This window comes from Epinephelus lanceolatus, chromosome 23 (assembly GCF_041903045.1).
Source record: "Epinephelus lanceolatus isolate andai-2023 chromosome 23, ASM4190304v1, whole genome shotgun sequence".
NCBI classification, from domain to species: Eukaryota; Metazoa; Chordata; class Actinopteri; order Perciformes; family Serranidae; genus Epinephelus; species Epinephelus lanceolatus.
In genome coordinates, this window is record NC_135756.1 from 27,664,027 (window position 1) to 27,684,229 (window position 20,203).

At 39.5% G+C, this 20,203-nt stretch overlaps 1 protein-coding gene across 5 annotated transcripts in view; it reads right to left on the bottom strand.

The window, feature by feature from the left end:
- Positions 1-14,259, bottom strand: part of LOC117249452 (basic helix-loop-helix ARNT-like protein 2) — a 30,388-nt gene extending 16,129 nt beyond the window's left edge. For 3 of the 5 annotated variants that reach the window (XM_078165128.1, XM_033615122.2, XM_033615121.2), the window contains exons 1-9: positions 13,975-14,256; positions 3,616-3,727; positions 3,431-3,469; positions 3,304-3,345; positions 2,936-3,093; positions 2,768-2,850; positions 2,583-2,675; positions 1,364-1,478; positions 969-1,118 (exon numbers count right to left, since the gene is read on the bottom strand). In XM_078165128.1, coding sequence (XP_078021254.1) covers positions 969-1,118; positions 1,364-1,478; positions 2,583-2,675; positions 2,768-2,850; positions 2,936-3,093; positions 3,304-3,345; positions 3,431-3,469; positions 3,616-3,727; positions 13,975-14,173 — 991 coding nt within the window. In that variant the 5' untranslated portion in view covers positions 14,174-14,256. Of the gene's footprint in view, positions 1-968; positions 1,119-1,363; positions 1,479-2,582; positions 2,676-2,767; positions 2,851-2,935; positions 3,094-3,303; positions 3,346-3,430; positions 3,470-3,615; positions 3,728-13,974 lie in introns of all 5 variants that reach the window. The other 2 variants (XM_033615120.2, XM_033615124.2) reach the window with 2 other exon arrangements.
- Between the last annotated feature and the right edge of the window lie 5,944 nt (positions 14,260-20,203).

The window sequence follows — 20,203 nt, forward strand, 5'->3', positions numbered from 1 at the left end:
TCCCTCTTTCCGACTTGTGCAGGTAGGAGGGACGGAGGTGGGAAAGAGGAGTAGCTGCCAAACTTGCAAAATCCGCCTGGCCACACCCAGTTGGCGAAGCGCAGGTCCGCTGCGCCCCCGCCTCACCTGGTCTGCGACACTAGAGCCCTTTATTTCAGGCATCTAACCAAAAACCTGTTCAAAAAACCCATTGGCTTTGAGACAAAGGTAAAATGGTGGTAAAAATGTGGTAAAATGCTAACTCATGCTAATGCTAACTCATGCTAATGAGTTAGCACAATGCTAACTTCCAGGTTTTAGGACTCATTCCTGGGGGACTCTCTTGCTGATACACTCATGGCAATGCTGTTAGCTGCCGTCAGCTCCTTCCACAAACCCAACATGTGTTATATATTTATTTGATTGAACTAAGATTTATGTCCATACATGAGTTTATTGTAAATCAGAAGTTAGGTGTCTCCAACCAAAAAACGATTGGTAGAAGACACATATCAAATCTGGCAACTTGGACAGTGACCCTAAACTTACAACTATGATGCTTAAGGTACTCCACTAGCGTTGGTTTTGAACATTCAGGGACAAAGTGTCAATTTTCTGCTTGTTGCATACATTGTGTCTTTTCAAAATAAACTTCTGTGTTTACAGGAAGTGTAGGTTTTGTAACCAAAACTACCTAAGGATTAGGCAACAAAACTATTTGGTTAGGTGAAGACGCATAGGTGTGATGCATGTCATGTGACCTGTATGACAACACACATGCCAACTCAGTGTTGACTTTTGGTTGCACACGGGAGACAAATGCCAACCTCCTAGGTAAGAGTCCCCTACATGGACTTTCTCGATTTTCACATGACGTTATGCCACAGGTCGGGTTACACTGGAGCTAGCTGAGAGCCCAGTACGTCTCATGCGGACACTAGAAGGTGCTTTGTGCCACAAAATCTGATGCTAACAGCCACAAAGCTCACCTTTCTTTTTGGAAGTACTGGGCAGTGAGTGTTTGTCCCCTTGCTTCCCTGATACCCGACTGTGCTTCATCCGACAGAAGAAGGATCTCCGAGCTCCAGTGGAAAAGTGGGGAGGCCTGACGGGGGAATCCACCTGGACCTGAACACCAGCTGCACACAACAGACAGCATTTGCAGCTATAACACGAAGTGATTCTTGTCTTACTAGCTACAATGTTAATACGTTGTCTTCAACTCTTCCACACTAAGTTACAGTGTCAATTTTAGTTGTTCCTCAGACCTGATAGCCTGGCATCACCAGACCAATTGCAAATGCATCTGCCAAAGCAAGAAAAACCTGTGCTGGCAGAGTCATCTGGTTCCAAGGCTACAGACCAGACATGGCAACAGACGTACTTGCAGCATCAATGAGGCGTTGGCGTGTGTTCTCCGAAGATGACAGCTGTTCCTTCAACTTGTTGATGTCTTTGGGGTGGATGAAATCAAACAAGCTCTGCCCAGTCAGCTCCACCTGTGAAGCCAGATTACATACATCCCATCCACTTATTAGCACATTATTGTGCATTTATAATCTGCTGCCAGTTGCTTGCTTGTTTAGTTGTGTATCCTTTCCTGCTCTTCTACTGCCCTGATCGTCATACTGCACATTGTGTCAAAACTTAGACAGATACATTTCAAGAAAACTCACTGTTTGTCAGCTCTATATACAGGACATGTATCTGGATTGCTACAGCATGTTTCCAGTCATGGTTCATTGGTAAACCCAAAAATAACACATGCTGCCCTGCAGACATGGTGTCAGATTACTTTAGTAGCTTTTCTCTTGCATCCCTCTGTAACTCCATTCCTCTCTGCTTGCCTGCAGTGCATCTCATAGCTGGAAAATGTGGTGAAAGAATGTAGAGCAGGTGTGGTTATCATTCTGGCTGCCAAGCCCTACAAACTGACGTTAAAGAAATATATATGTAAAAGCTGAGACATTGCAGGCCCTGCAGAAGAATTTGACTGTGAAGTTTTACTCGCTATTATCAGGCCTTCATCAGTGTTTCAATAAAATGTTTCATGTGCTTTTGTTTTCCAATTATATCCACATAAACAATTCTGTGTCCACAAATGCAGTTTATGTGAAGACTGAGGTGTAAAAATGCGGCTCCTTAACCACAAAATGATTATGTGGCACCAGCACAAACTGGTGCACATAATGTGAGCAGGAGTCTTTTCTATGGTGCCCCAAACTGACAAAATGCAGAAAAATTTCCATCACCCACCAATCAGTTTTTCAAGGACATTAAAAGCATCATACATGTTACCATAGTTACCGAAAGCATAATTAGGTTTTTCTACGTAATACAGATCAATTTTAAATCGCCAATATGTTTTGCAATCAGCAGATGGATTTATTAGTAGTTTAACTTTTGACATCATGATCCCATATCTGCTGTCATAAATGTTTAAAAGAGAGAAAATGAAATGCAAAAATAAAAGGTAAATTTGCACTGAAGTTAAACGTTGAGCATCTCAGCCGGCCGAACCATCAACATGGTTTGCAACTTTGGTTTTAATATATCTGGGTAATGACAGCAAAATGAGTGTGTTGTGTAGAAGTGGAACACACCCGGTTAAAGTTGAGGATCTTGGAGACGGACTCGGAGATGAACAGGATTTTAGCCCTGTCACAACTTATAACTAACAGGAAACCGTCCGCAGCCTGGTGGAAAGATAGATTAACAGACATATTAATACAGACAGATATATGTGATAATAGAGTAAGACTAGTTGGGGTCGTAAATGAGCACCCACCCTGAGCAGAAGCTGCCTGGTGTCATCATGAGGCAGGATGGAAGGCTTGTATGCGGTGTCTGTAAAGGCGCTGCTTGTCCCAGCTAAAAACACAGGGGACACAAGATTTTAGATAAAACCGATCAGACTTCACTGACATTTTAAACGACCAGGTGGGTTTGGGGTTACCTTTGAGGGCTTTCAGGTGTTGCACGGCCTTCCGCAGTACAGTGAGTTTGTCAAGTTTCCGAGCCATGGGCTGACAGGCAGGGATCATGGCGGACAGCTCATCGATGAGGGTGTTCATTTTATCCCTCCTCCGCTTCTCAATCTGTCGGTGAGGCTCCCTGCAGGCACAGTCAGAAATCAGACATTTCTACCCACTGTATCTATTTTGGGGAGGAATAATTACTTGGAGTTCATCATGCAATTATTTTAAAATTACAAAAGTCATTATGGTTTTAAAATAGCTGGTCACATTAAACGACATCAATCTCAGTCACAAAGGCTTTTTAAGACACAGATGGCGCAGTAATTTGATGTAAAAATAGCATTACCTGAAGCATTTCATTTTGACTTGCTGATCCTCCCCTCCAGATCTGCAAATAAAAGGATCAAAACTCAAATTCATTGCCAGTATTCTCTATAGGGCAGTGTGTAAACAAAGCCAAGAAGTGAGTGTACCTGCTGAGGTCACTGTCCATTTGGAAGTCATCGCTCTGCCTGTGAGGTCAGACATATTGGGTCACAGGCTGGTCATTTAAGAGGAATGTTTACATTCTGCAGTACGGTAAACATATTTGCTCCAGAGAACAAAAAGTAAAATGACACTGAGTTTTCTTGACAAACAACATAGGGGCTCCTCTTACTGTACATGGGTGTGTGACCTCTCCTCCACATCTCCCTTTCGTTTCCTTGGCAGCTCGACAGCTGACAGCGAGGGGCCAGCTTGGCTTGGGCCTTCCTCCTCTGCAGCGGGATCTGATACATGAAAACAACCATCACAGTGATGTGAGCAACTGCAAATAAATATGTCAGCCTCGACAGCTCTGTAGCACTGGCTTGTCAGATTTCCTATTAATGATTCATCTTAAATAAATTAATATGACCTGCTCTGCCACTTGTGTTCAGTGGGTTCATTGCTAATATCAAGAGCAAATAAAAAACATTCTTCTAGAGGAGTGAGGCTGAATAAAATCTGGTTCTTATTAAGGGAAAATGCCTTGAACCAGATTTAGAAAAAAGTGCATGACGAAACAGAAAATGAATACAAATACAAGGCCACACATGGACTGTAAAAGGAATGCTAACATGGGTATATGATATTGGGCAAATAACTGGCAATGCTGGAAACTGCTGCACCCAGTTTCTTTGACTTTTTTTATATTTCAAAGTAATCATAGAATTGCAGCTTTCTTGATTTATGTATTTCTAAACATTTAAGTCATCATAGCAGTATTGTCAATATGATTTTAATGAATAGCCTACAAAAAATTGTGAATAGTGAAAACAATTGCCTGAAAAAGTTATTTTAAAATATAAAATATACAGAAATCCATATGTCTATGGAAGCCAGTAAAGGCCAAAACTATTTACCACTAAATTAAAACCACTGGTTTTGTTTTACTTTGAAAAACCATCTATTTGAATTTCTGTGGTTTAAAGTCTATTGAATCGAGATTGACTTTCTTCTGCAGCTTTAATGTTCAATTTTAAATCTTCCATTTGAATTTTGTATTTTGTATTTTCTTGTCTGAATTTCACCATTAAATTTAAGCATTGTTTTAATTCAGAATTTGAGAATCTTTCATTTTTTATTTTAAACTTATGAATTTTCTCTATTTGTGAACTTCAAGAATTTATTTTTAATATGCTTTTTTTAAATTGCACAACTGGGGGGGAGGGCGGCACGGTGGTGTGGTGGTTAGCACTCTCGCCTCACAGCAAGAGGGTTGCCGGTTCGATCCCGGGCGTAGGAGCCCTTCTGTGCGGAGTTTGCATGTTCTCCCCGTGTCAGCGTGGGTTCTCTCCGGGCTCTCCGGCTTCCTCCCACAGTCCAAAGACATGCAGATTGGGGACTAGGTTAATTGATAACTCTAAATTGTCCGTAGGTGTGAATGTGAGCGTGAATGGTTGTTCGTCTCTATGTGTCGGCCCTGTGATAGTCTGGCGACCTGTCCAGGGTGTACCCTGTCTCTCGCCCGATGTCAGCTGGGATAGGCTCCGCGACCCCCAAGAGGATGAAGCGGTTAGAAGATGAATGAATGAATGAATGAATGAATGAACTAGGGGGGGAAAAAAATTCAATTCAATTCAAGCCATATAAATTCAGATAGATGCTTTTCAAAGAAAATTATTTCAATGCATTAAATTTAGGTGTATTTAAATTTTTAGAATGAAGTAGTCAGCCATTGTTAAATTCCATAATTAGATATTCAGCAATCTTGAAACCCATCAGCTATCGGTCTAGCTGCTGGGGGCAAGCGAATTCAAAGGTTACTAGCGGGTATCCTGATAACGGATATCCAGGTCAAGACTTCCCCTTTCATGTGCCATCAGAGAGGTGAGAATGGAGTTTGAGTTAAAAAACAACTAATCTTTATAAACAAATATCTGCATATGAATGCAGATTGCTAAAGAAAAGCTACATCATTGTCAGAGAATTGTCGACAGGTTCTGAGATTGTATTTTAGCCTATGTATGCGTGCAACCAAACTCTGCTCAAACGTGACGGGACAATACTAATCGGACTACAAACAGAGAGCTTATCCTGCTGCCTGCAGATTCATTCATTTGTAGATATCTATTTATAGAGATTAGATTTTCAGTTGCTTTAAAAATTAAAATTGTCATGGCAGTCTAATGTAATTTAAGTAGCTGGAAAGACCCTATGGGGCAGACTGCAGGGTGGTGAAGGAGTCCAACAACACCAGATTGTCACCCGGGAGGTGACGTGCTTTTGTTTCCTTAACCTAATGTGTGTTTGTTGCACAAGAAATGCATCTAATAAGCAAAAACAGTACATTTCCTGTGAAAACGGAAGTGTATTTTGAAAAGACGCAATGCATGTAACAGGGGTAAATTGACACGGTGTCCCAGAACATCAACAACAGATGCACCCAGGATACGGAGCGCGTCATATTTAGCCAGAAAAGTCCACTGAACAAGCCGCAATACATGAGAAGCTGGGATGAGAACATATTGCTCTGAGTGTTGCACTACTTTGCCTTGTTTTTATTCTTCTTAGTAAGTTTATTGTACATTTAATATAAATTGCAAATTCCTTGTAAATAAAACCTGCCTCGCAATAAATTCTTTCTAATTGTGATTCTATGAAATCATCCAAAACAGCACTTACCACTAGCTACTATTAATTATTATGGGCTGTATTAGCTGCCGTAAGAGTTCCACAAAGCAGACATGTGCATAGATCTGTATTTGCCAATCATAAAGGGGCCCATCTTGTGTGTTTGTGTATTCTTCATGTTCGTCTGTTTTTCTGGTTTTAAAGTTATTCTAGCACAGTCCACAAAAGCCCGATATTTTTGTGAGCAAACAATCAATGACTCATAAATGTGTTTGCGGTAGTGGGTGGCAATCGTTTTTAAAGGGCTGATATCTCACTCAGGAATGTTCGTCTAACTGTGGAGAGGTTTTAAAAGCTGACCCGTGCCTGCCAAAAACACTTGAAACAGAGCAGGACTGCCAAAATTCTTGTCTTTTCTAGTCTTTTGCCAAACCAACTCCCCCTCCCCCCCTCACACTCTCTCTCTCTCACACACACACACACACACTTTAAAATGCCTTGGCTCAGTCTTCTGCCGTCATCTGTTCCTCTCTCTGTGCACTGGCTGAAGGTTGCCATTGAATGGCGCCAAACCTCCAGCTATGCGCAGAGTTTGTCAGTTTAACAGGCACGTGAGAGCAAATGGGGTTTGGGCTATCGTCTTACCTAACATTTATATAATGCTGTAACACTGACCTACTTCCCTCTCAGGACTATCCTAATTTAAATTGTGACATTTCTTTCATGAAAAAGTGTTAGGAAAAAAGTGAAGACAGCTTTTCAACGTGACTGCTGACCGTGACTGACCCACATTTTTCTCACTTAAGGAAGAAATGGCATACTTGTCATAATGAACCCATATATTCTACTGCTTTTATAGCATGAGCTGCAACATTTAAAAACAGTGTTTTTCAAGCTCCCCTCAACTTTTAGACAGTGATATATGAAGAATGCTTTATGTACAGATTCCTAAATGAAATAAACCTGCAAGGAAGCATGTACTAAGGGATCACAGTGAGCCTTTCCACTGGAACAAAAGTCAAACCTCAAAAACAAACACAGCTTTTCCCGATATTGAGATAATTGTCGTTAATCCCTCCGGAGTTAGTAGGTCATCACTGACGCAAAAATGGAATGTGGGAGAGAACGCTTGCCAGCTCTCCCTTCCACCCACCCACCACACCTCTTCACCAGTGACGCAGCACAATGCACTGCCTCCAGCGTCACACTTTTTCCTGTTTCCTTAGAAGACAGGAACATTTTCCCGGGTACCTGTGTGAGCCCTGCCAGCAGACTGCTTAAAACATGCCATGTAGGAAATGAGTGTGCCTGCTTTGTGCAATGCTGTGAGCACGCCTGAGCCAAAAGCTCCTGTCGTGACAAGAGTGCTGATGAGAGGCAGAGCCTGCAGGGCAGCAGATGATGTTCCATATTACTGAAACGCAGAAACGTAGACCACCACCCACGGTGGAGAAGCACAGGAGTGTAACGAACTCAGTGTGACCAACAGCACAAGAGTACACACGATATGACCTACATGCAGTTCTTTGCGGCTGTACATTTTCTAACAAGTGTACATTTTATCCCACTTGAAGAACTTCATGGTATTTGGTCGAGGAAAATAAAGATGACCTGATTTGCATTATAGACATGATGATTTATAGCCAGGAAAAGTCCACAAGAACACCAGTGAATACCCTTATTTGATACAATACAAAGCAATATACATCTATTTCAGCAATAAAAAGACAGATACTGTCGTAAAATGGGCAATAAACCCAAAACCCAAAAATCTGAAGCATCTGCCAATCCCTACCTGGCTTGTGACACACTTTTCAAGAAAATACCCCACAAAACACAGAGGATGATTGCAGACAGTTCATTTCAGTCCTCTGCTCGAGCTCAGAACTTCTTGCTTAAAATTTCCACATAACCAAAGCAAGTGCTGCAATGTTTCCTTCGCCACCGAGCCAAGTAATAACAGCACAAACACAACAGGGAATGTTAAACAGAGTGTTTACAGAGCGTAAATTACAGTGACAGTTTGCACTAAACAGCCATAGCAAAGATCTACAAGCTGGGTTTAAGGGTTGGCCACTCTTGTGCACATGAATGACTACTCTTTAATTAAAAAACTCCAGCAAAGTGGAAAAAGATTTCCTGGTTTGAAAGTAAGACAGCATTAAATATTCATGAGGGTTGCATCTGTATTTATTTAGTCTGCACTTAAACATGGGAGTGTGAGGCCTACGCTTTGAAATGTTGATAAGAGGGCTGCAATCCTAATTCTAAAGAAATGTCTCCCAGTTTAGCAGGTAGAGGAAAAACATAATATTGAGGGCAATTCACAGATTAATTAAAATAAGTTTACCAATAATAGATGTATTTATTGGGATTTTTAGTGGTGTAATACTGATTTCTTTCAAATTTTTGTAAATATATGCAAATACATGCCCTCTACAAACACATGCTTCTAAAATGAAAATTAAAAAAAGAACAGTTGTACAAAATGAATGTAAAATGTATGGAAAATAGTTATAGTACTTTTTAACGAGGACTTCTTTTTGATGTGGAAAAATCTTCTTAATGTTAAACATACAGAACTTTTTAAATTTTAGCCTGGTTACTGTATGTTGGAAATTAACTCCTATGTACATTTACTGGCATGGAAAGTTTACTGAATGGGCCTACGGGGCACAGGCCAAGGGGCCCTAAAGGGTCAGGGGGCCCCCTAGCCTTCACCTGCGCTCTGCCTCTGAGCCTCAGCCGCCCCAAAAAATGACCACAAAGACACAAAAAGACCACAAAGAGATTAAAAGGAACTGCAAAGAGACACAAAAACACCACAAAAGTGGGCATAATAACCATAAATAGACACAAAACAACTAAGAGACATAACATGACGACAACGACTACAAATGTTTTAGGTTATATGGATAGGTCATTATTTTATTAATAGTGCTTTTGTCGTGTTGTTTTTGCACATGTGCCTTGTCATGTGCTTTTCTCGTGTGCCATCGATCCATTTTTATCTGTGCTGATGTGTTTCTGTGCTTTTGTATGTTGTCTTTTTCTTATATACACATACACCATCAACCTGCCAGTGACCGCAGCTTATAAATGCAACTGTCCTCCTTTTTTACCACACTGAGATACAAAGGCGACTGAATATTTCTATAACAGGATTCCATTCATTAGATCCCTGCTTTGGCCAAGATAGAGAGCATGTTGACTACCCAAACAAACATGCACAGCGGCAGTTTTAAGTGTGAAACCGTATCCTGCTTAGCCTGAAAACATCCTTTCAAACTATACAAATATCTGTCATTTCTCACCTCTGACTCAAACATCCAACCTACGCGCACAAAAGGATGGATAGTCTGTATTCACACAAAACATTTCAGCTCAAGCATAGAAGAGCACTTCCTTTTGTTGATAATCAACACCGGATGGCTGCTTCAAGGCCACAGCTTCCAGATCCATCAGCAGTGTCAGAATCGCTTTGCAATTTAATTATTCCATTAGTGCTCCATGTTCAGACCACTAATGTGTGCAGTATGTAAACAGCGGCTTGTTTGCTCTGTAGTCACTGCACCTTTATTTGTTACACATCCAAAATGCAATAACGTCTGTCTAGACGTCTTTTTAGTAGATTTTACCAACACAAACAGCTACAGTAGCTTTTATAGTTTACATTTGTTCCAGTTTTCTGAAAAATGTCATTAGTAATACTGTAATTAGGACTGCAACTAACACTTGTTTTATCACTGATTAATGTGTTGATTATTATACTGATTAATCATTTATTCAATAAATGTTAGAAAATTGTTTGTTGCATAACGAATCTATAATCAGTGAATCAAAAAATATCTGCGTCTCTGATAAAAAGTTGAAGGTACAGCTCAAGCCTGTATACATCAATGAACGATGTTATTTCAGCAACAAACATCCAATCACATAGCTTCAAATTCCCTCCCATGCATCGATGATGGTGGGTAAATATTGCTGTTTCAATTTGTTCACTTTTATTTCAAGCTTCACTTTAGTTGAATGCAGCAATGGCATTTTGGTAACAACAAGCCTTAAATTCACTGCTGTTGATTTGAGGAGAAGCAAAATAACAAAAAGACATAAAATAACCACAAAGAGATACAAAAAGAGTAAAAAGAAACAAAAATTGCAACAAAGGTCTTAAAAATAGCTACAAGGAGACACAAAATAGCTAGAGATGCCAAACCACCACAAAGAGATGCAAAATGACAACAAAAACACCCAAAATGACAACAGCAAAATGACTACAAAGAGATAAACCACTGCAAAAAAAGCAACAAAACTACTACAAAGAGACACACAGCAACTACTACGACAAGCAAAATAACTACAAAGAGAAGCAAAACAACCACAAAGAGACAAACTTAAGACAAAGACATGTAAAATTTCCACAAAAATACTCAAAATAACTAAAAAGAGACACAAAATTACTACAAAGACACACAAAATGGCTACAAGGATAAATGAAATGACTACAAAGATACTCAAAACAACCACAAAGAGATACAAAATAGCTAAAAAGAGATGCAAAATCCCCATAGCAACTGTGTGCAGAAAGAAAATAACTTCAAAGAGAAAGAAAACAATGACCAAGAGATGCAAGAGATGAGACACAAAATTACTACAAAGACACTCGAAATAACAACAGACACAAAACATCTACAAAAAACAACACAAAATTACTACAAAGAGACACACAGCAGCTACAACAACAACAAACAAAATAACAACAAAGAGACATTTTTTCTATAAGGATATGCAAAATAACTACAAAGAGACAAAATGATGATGAAGACAAACAAATTAACTTCAAAGAATCTTGAAATAACTACAAAGAGATGCAAAACAATCAAAGTAAAGCACGAGATTATGACCAAGAGACTCACAACGACTCCAAAGAGTCACAAAATACCTGCAACATGTAAAATACAATCAAGTGAAATATTTCTAACTGTCTCGCGTCAGCTTGAGGTCAGCTTGAGGTCAGCATGATGCGATTATTTTACAGTGTGAGTTTGAGTTACAGAGTTTCTGTTTACTTCTAGAATCATAATGACAAGTATTGTGGTCTTGGATGGACACAGAAACAGCAGGGGGGCCTTAAATCCTACAGTTACAGTACAGTATGTTCCAGGTTATTTCTGGGTGACTGACCCACAATGCCTGCAACTCCTTACAACTTACAAAGCATGTGCAAGTTTAGATGGCTTTTTCAGGCAGGAAGCTACAGTGGGCATATGCATACGAACACAGACGATGAACGTTCTCAGCAATAATAGCAGAGGCTATACGTCATGTACTCAGAAACACAGTCAGTCAAGCATATTTGAAACAAGATCACACAGTAATAAATCACTTTGCATGCATGTATTTTATTCTTTTTTTAAAGAGATGCATTCAATGTGTGTCACTCAAACGCTTCATTCACTTAAAATGCAAACATTGTCAGCAGTAGCCAACACTTTGGTGGAAAAGTCATATTCAAAAGTTTATACGTGTTGCATATTGAACATTTTTGAAATAATGCAACCTAATTATTTTCCTTTGGTGAGACATGTTTTACTCCCTTTGCTTGCATATCAGTGAAAATATTTCATTTTTCACTGTAACATATGAATGGTATCATTACCAGAGGTTTATACTATACTTAAAATCAGAATCACAAACTTGCAATTCGACTGTTACACCAACAGCTTGTGACTTCAGTTAGACTTTAGACATTTGACATAAAACACAAATAAATTATGGTATCTAAAAAGTAATTAAAGCTTTCCATTTAACTACACTTTTTTGTAAACTGTGACCTGTTTTGTATGTTAAACATGTGAATAGGGGATGTGTGTTGCAGGAGTTCTTTGAGAAGTGTTCTCTGACTGTTGCTTCCTTTACATATTTCATTTTTTAAAAATGTATTTAAATTGTAAAGCACTTTGAGCTGCATTTGTCCTATTTTTCCTATTCTTTGCATTTTAGAGTTTTCCCTCTTGACCTAGGCTATCTATGTACATTGTAATGCACTCAAGGTGACGACAGACCTCCAGGTAATTCACTAGCTTTGCAAACATTAAAACAAAGAGCCCTTGGCACAGTAAATATCCTGATATGATCTTAGCATCCAGCTTACATGTCGTGTTTCGAAATAAAAAGCAGTTGGTAAAACACGTGTGTGTTTACAAGTGAAAGACAAAGAAGGAGAGAGAGACAAAATGGAAATAAAGAGAAAGACCTCTTTGTGCTTTTGGATAAATAAACTGCAGATGTTTTGTGTTAAGAGTTAATTTGCAGGACTTTGCATGCAAAACATTCCATAAACATGATGAAATGTTAAAGTTTTAACAACCGACACCATCTGGATTTGACAGCCCAGCTATAATATTGACATATTTAAAATGAACAATAATGTAACACAGATAGGAATTATTTTTGTATTGATATAAAGGGACATTTTTTCAATATGCATTTATATATAGCATATTGGCTACTTTTTTATGTCCTATTGTCTGCTTTAACTTAATTAAAGCTGATTGTGAAATACACTTTCATTAGAGTATTGACAGCGTTCTAAGCTTATACAGACTGCTGCCCCAAGGAAGAAAATAAAAGCCATAAAAAACATACTTAATAGGGAGTTTCCATTTAATAGCCAACTTAAAAAAAAATCCTACAGTGTTCTCTTGGGACTAAATGTAATGAATTTATGTGGAACCTAATGCACCTGTATATTTTACTTGTCTATCTGGCAAATATATTCTTGGCTAGTATTCATTTAACATTCCAAGATGGTTTTAGAGTGTGTCACTGAAACTGAGGAGTAATTTTTATAACATCATCACAGACAATATAGATTACTAAATTACTTTTTTGGAACTTTTCATTTTAACTCTTCTTTGCAATTTATTAGAGTTTAATTTATACATTAATTATATGTTTAACTAATGATGGCTTCAGAAAGTTTCCTTGCTGACATCACCGTATGCTCCATGGTCTTGTTAAAGCGCCAGGGAGCGAGTGCCTCCCCCTGCTGCACAGTGAAGGCAGCGTTGGTCTACTGATCTACTGACCCACTTTTGAAAGGAGCCGCACGTGAAAGAGTACACGGACAAACCTCACGAAACCACGTGACACGCTAAACTCCCGAGGACAGTTTAGTAAAGGTTTATCAAATTAAAAACACTTGGGCACGTTTGGGAAACACTGGCACTGCCAAAGAAACTAAATGGCTACGAATATGTTTTAAGGTTAGGAAAAACGCCATGAAAGTCGCCATGGTTACAGTCACGTGGTTTCGTGAGGTTTGTCTGAGTCCTCCGCGGAAGGAACAAAGCCCCCTTTTCCGCGCGCGTCCCGCCTGACACGAGCACGTAATACGGAATAATGAATGGACAGGCTTCCACCGGTGGGACTACGCACCCGGTACGGTCGTTCACACCGGCTGCCAGTCGGTATTTTAGGTACAGTACATACAGTCTATAGTAGGTTAGACATAGTGATGCGTTACCTTAGCTAGTAGTAGGTTACTTCCGGTCGGGTAGCCGGTGTCGTTACAGCCGCTAATGATGTTAGAAGTGGTCGCTTGTAATGTCAGCACCTCTTAGTGTCACCATAAAGTTAAATTAACAAAAAATATCAGTAAACATTGCTTCTTACAGTCTGTATCGCTGTTTGCCGTTAGCCTAACTTGTCGCGTGCTAAAAGTGGTTCCGACATACTTTCATGACGTTTTACCGCTGCTTTGATTTTTTTTTTTTTCTGTCATAAGATGGGGAACAATCGGCACAAAAAAGTCCCGCGGGTCACTAGTAATAAAAATTAAAAGTAGCGAGCTGAATAAGGCTGCACACATTTATGACACTATAAAAACTGTTGTCCTCAAGCAACCCCGAGCACCTACCTGCTGGCTTGTCCACCGTCCCGTCAGAGTCACCGGCTGCCGACATGCCTACAGACTGGAGCCGGTGTGCCCGGTGAGCGCCGCATGTGGAGCCACCAGCTGTAGTAGTAGGCTCCCAGCTCACAGACGAGATGAGGAGAGGAGAGGAGAGGAGAGGAGTGAGCTGCATAGAGCTGGGGTGTTGTATAATTGACTTCATTTTTCTCCTCACCCTCCTCCTCCTCCCGTAATTTTTTTTTTAACAAAGTAGGCGGAGTGGCGGGAGGTTAGGGGGGAGAACCGTGAGGGATGGGTGAGAAAGGAACATCCATCAGCTCAACACTTGTCTCCTCCTTTCTGATTCATTCATGCCCGCGTTTGCTTTGAAAGGGTTAAAGGCGTTTTACTAGGACGGCTGCAGTCCATTCATGTCAGGTCGTCTCACTCCTGAATCGGCATCCCTTTAATTTGGGAATAAAAAGCATGCGTGTCTCTGCATGAAAGTGGGTGATTTTTGTGCTCCGTATGTATTTTTATGCGTTTTATGTGACGTCATAAAACACAAAAATAGACTATGCAGATGAGAATATTGTGCATTTTGGCTGAAGAAAACAAAATGTTCCTCTGAAATGTATCTCCCATCACCGGGATCGGAAATCAGGATTCTCCTATGATGGTTAGCCGGTCTGACAGCATCGTCAGGGCTGCAGTAAGATTGTCAAAATGCCGATATGAAATTTTTCCAGACTGGTTTCATACAGAAGCACCCCAGCTTTGACAGCGCCGGTGAGACACTGATTCCTCCAGTAATGTACACATTTAATGACCTGCAAAAATTCCGTGAGCGCGTCACAGATCTGACTCTGCTATTCTCTCGCTTTCCCCAAAACACAGCGGTGGCACGGAGGAGGTCTCACTCTGTTCCTATTTCCTAGTATGACATGATCGGCACAGTCACACCGTGGGTGAATCACAGAGATGGGACCAAGTGAGTGTGCTGCAAGTCAAGTCTTTGCAGTCAAATACAGTCAAGACTGACAAGTCCCAAGTCATGTCCCATCTCCTAAACCTAAAGTTTTGAGTCCTGAACATGTCATAATGCACTCTGTACCAAATGTAATGTCATTTTAACAACAGTAATAATATAGCATATCAAATGAACAAAAATCATGAATGCTTTTTTACAGTTTTTATTGATTTGTTAAAACATATTTGTTAAAACAAGTTCATGTTACTGTCCTGTCCTGCCTTGTTGTATTTTACTCATCTTATTTTCCCTTTATCCCTTCCCAAATTTGTAACACATTATCTGTATTACTGTTCTCCTTTTAAAGTGATATTGTGTGTTGTTGCATATGTTATGTTTTATATCTAAATGAAATAAAAAGATTAATGCTAACAGAAAATATGATTTGTAGCATACTTTTTAAATACAATATTCACATATTTTGCAGGCTTGGGGTAAGGTATCAGGTAATCTATAGGCCTATGTCAAAAGGCTCAAGTCCAAGTACAGTCACGAGTCAATGGTGTTAAGGTCCAAGTCTATTTGCAAGTCTTTCTGGATTTTGTCAAGTCTAAAATCATCAAACTTGAGACTTGAGTTGGACTCTACCTGTAACTGTGACATATAAAGAACTGCATAAGAAAAAGCACATTGTGTCATTGTCCATTTTTCAAGATCCACAAGATGACACTATTAAAAATTTGATTTTGTTTGAGTAACATCAGCTCATATAGGTTTTTAAAACATTTACAATACTCTGCTGTGAATAATGGTTTGTATCTGACATGGCCCCTCTACTACAACATTCAACTACATGGTAAAAAAGGCTTCTTAAAGTTATATTGGTCCCATTCTCGGAACCCATCGGCTGTATTCGGTGTGTGACTTCGGGCAGACTGCGATACAGCCTCTGGGGGCAGACCCCCAATTTTGTGGCATTCCAGTTTGATTTGGGCGAAGGAGGCGAATGTCCGTTTCCGACTTCCGTTTATATATAAGTAAATATGCTGAACCACTGCAATGGATTCAGAGTTTGCAGTGACGCCAATTATGTTCCGCCTCGTTAGTTCACCGCAAGGACCGTTTAACCTGGCAACAACTGCAGCCGGCTCAAACGTGATTGGTCAATATCACACGGACTACAAACAGCCTACAACCGAAAACCAGCGCTCTTCCGCTCTTCTTCCGGAAGCAAGATCTCCGGGGTTTGCCTACAGACTTTACATTCACTGAATGTAGAGTCTGTATATAGAGACTACATTGGTCCTTATGGTCTATGTGGACACATCTACATCACTACATTCAACTCTGACAAAGGGGTTATGATTGTGAGGGGAATTGTAGCTGTGTTTTAAATAAAAATACATTAAATATAGTGACATTGTAGGGCGAAAATGTAGACAAAGTCCTATATATTTTTGGAAATTAGGTTTCCATCTTCATGGGTGTCTCAAAAACAGAAAAAACATCCAGTGTAGTTAGTTATTATACTAATGTTGTCTTAATTTCCCCCAGCTGAGTGATACCTCTTCTCATGTATTAACGATCTTCGGCCCTCACCTACATAGTGTAATTCGAGACCTTTGCACGAGACTTTACGTAAGACAGAAGGCTGCACGTGCCAGCGAGAAACGTGTTGACCTATATATTATATAACTGGACGGTCACGTGGCGACGGTTGGCTCGTTAACCCATTTCGAGGCCGTCTGCGGAGAAAGTACACTGTCCCCGTGCACTTTACAAACCCGGAAACACCGTAAGCGGACAGGAAACAGGAAAAAACCTATACAGTGACACAAACAAACTTTTAGGGATAGGACGTTTAAGGGGTGACGACTGAGAAACTTATGGATAGATAGATAGATAGATAGATAGTAGGGTCTACTTTATTGATGCCAAACTGGGAAACTCTTGTGTTACAGCAGCAAGTATTCAAACAGTTTGTGGACATTTGCATACAGAAATATAGAAATATAAAATATATACAAAAATGAGTCGTGTTAAAATTTAAAATACACAAGAAATATGCAGGAATAAAATAAAAGATATCAAATTGCAAGAATAAAAAGATCAATAATATACACAACACAGTGTATGTAGAAGTTGAATAGCCTATATAGACTTATCTGTATAAAAATAAGTCTACCTTGGGAAATGTTCTTAATAATCTAAATTCAGCTCTTTGATTTTCTTATATTATTTATTTCTGTGACGGCCTTACTAATGTGTCTGTTCCTTCACAGCTTTTCCTTGTGGTTGAAGAGGCGGCCGTCCATTCTTCCTGGCCACACCTGAGGGTGTGGTCTTACTTTATAAACGGCCTCAGTTGTCAGCCTGCTCTCTCTCTCTCTCTCCCCCTGACTGAGCAGCTGACTGCCACATGGCCAACAGGGTGTAGTTTGGTTTGCTTTTGTTTCATTTGTTCTGTTTTACATACACACACACACACACACACACACACACAAACACATACACACACACACACACACTGCAGCCACTCACGACACGACAACATGTGTTACTTCTTATTTTGAAGTAGATTTAGTTAAATAAATCACCTTTGTACCTTAAATTGTTTGTGTAGACTCTCTTTTGTTGCAAACTGTGAGCCAAGTTTGTAACATTTCATACATTAAAATATAGGTTATTCATAGGCCTTAATGTCACTAAACGTCCATTCTGTTAACTTCTCTGTAGCGGACGGCCCTCTAAGCAAATATACCATAGCTTGTTCTTCCTTTACAGCCTTTTCACATTGTAAACAATATGAGATATATATAGACTTATTTTAAAATGCAGGTCTGTTCGGTTTAGGGAGGTAGTAAGTTTGTTTTGTAGATCCCACTGCAGGTGTGACCTATTTGTGCCTGGGTCTTGCCTATAGTTGTCCTGTCTGTGACCTTTCTCCTCAGCTCCTGAGGTGTGTTTTCTTACTCATGATGATGACAATAAAAAAAAAAAAAAAAAAAAAAAAAAGATGTCACGCTTCTCCAGGACTGCCTGGTTAGGGCTGGGCCTGCGGTTACACAACCAGCAATAATTTAGATGTCCTAGTTTAATCAATGATGTGATGAATTAAAAAAAAAAATACATGGGTCACGTTTAACCGGAGGAAAACAACTTTATATAAGCCAAAGAAGGGACAGATGTGTTAGCCTTATATTCTCTTTTAAATTAGGTCAGTTTGACACCACCTGTATGAAAGGTTTCATCTTGAATATTCCTTACCTTACCCTCCAGTCAAATTGCTCATAAGTCTGTCAAAATAGCATGTCTGTACACATAATAACTGGCTGCATTTCAACTTCACTACATGCATTGTACCTTATTCTATAACAGCATGCTACTATTGATTGTGGCATTAAGGGCTAATAGGCTAATCAATATGAGGCTAAAAAAAACAATGTTTTCTTACTGTACACTTTTAAATGACGTCATGAACGCTAAATATAGCTACTTAAAATGTACAAACAGGAAATTAAAACAGCTACTTAATAATAATAATAGTAATAATAATAATAATAATAAAACAACTAACTAGGTTATTCCTCTTATATCGGGGTCATGACATGACACTGTCACCGATGCATCAAGTAACCTGGTTGTTGTCGGCTTTCTGCAGTAACCTGATTTCTTAATGTAAACCAGAAACCCGGTTTCCTTAATCGGGGTAAGGGATTAAGAGAAACCAGGTTAACACAGCCTTTTTTTTCTTTGCTGAAAAAAATGTGTTGGTGGCCATAGACACACGTAACCGTGTTTATAACGGGGTTACACACGTGTAACTGCCTGTAACGTGCCTACTTTCTAATGTAACTGCGAGGTCGGAATAAAACAAATGGCCTATAAAAAGTTTTCCTCAGTCGAGTGGGAAACTAATATTTAGATGTCGCACACAGTAAGTAAATAAAAACTAGGTTTATATGCGGCGCAGGAAGTTTCGACAGAAAAAAACAATCATTAATCATTAAAATTCGTTACTGACTAAATGTATAAACACTAGTTTATAATAAGAAAACGTGCCCAAACATTTTCGCACTTCCCATAGTTTATTTTATATACAATGCTGTTGTCAAATACATCAAATACGTTTTAAGGGTTGCGAAAAACAGCTTTATGACCATTTTTCCTCAAGTCAATTTCAAATGTGGCATGACTATTAGGCTATATAAATAGCACAAGCCTTTATCACAAATCCAACATGACAGCATTCGCACAGCCATGAAGCAGTGTCCATTCATAAGATCCGCTGAGGACAAGCTTGTGTGCATCAAGCGCTCCCTCTAGTGGCCTCAGTGTGTTACAGCAACATGTGCTGCGTTTGAAAACTGTGGATAGTCTTGTTTATCATTTTTATGGCTTTTCCACGTTTTTGCCTTTTTACTTGATAATCAACAGTGTGAAGATAAACAGGAAACACAGAGTAGAAATGAAAATATCTGTATCAAATTATGTTTGTCAGATTACCACAACATGGGGCATGTTTATTACTGAATTTTAATCATTGCTGCATTTTGAAATGAATTTGTCATCATGAAATAATGCTGTCACTGAAATAGTCTGCAGTGGTTATTACCTCAGGGTTATCCAAATGTTAGTTACAAAGTGTTACCCAATGTACAGTGATACAGAGTAAGGGGCTGTTCTTTACTTATCAGAGGAGGGGGGTGTAAATTCTTTTTTTATGTTATTTTTTTTTATTTTTATGCTCCTTGAAGCTACAGATATTTTTCCTTGAGCCCCCCTAATTGACTGGTGGAAAATGTGTGACCCTTCCTCCACCATAAATTCATTATTAGATTTGATGTTTGAAAGTTAAAAGTTAAAGACAAAATCCTGGAGTCAAAAAAAACCTTGGTTTTTCACTGTTGTAATGCATGCTGGTTAGTTTGTGCAAGAGGTTAATTTTTGCCCACATTTTATAGGAAATGTAGAATAAAATGATTCTGTTGAACTATCACTGTTTTTAAGGTGGTGTGGTGCATTAGTTAGCACTGCTGCCTCACAGTAAGAGGGTTCCTGATTCCAACCCAGGGTAGGGGAGCCCTTCTTTGTGGAGTTTGCATGTTTTCTCTGGGTGCTCTGGCTTCCTCCCACAGTCCAAACACATGCAGGTTAATTGGTGACTCTAAATTGTCTGTAGGTGTGAATGTGAGCATGAATGGTTGTCTGTCTCTATGTGTCAGCCCCGTGATAGTCTGGCGACCTGTCCAGGGTGTACCCTGCCTCTCATCCAATGTCAGC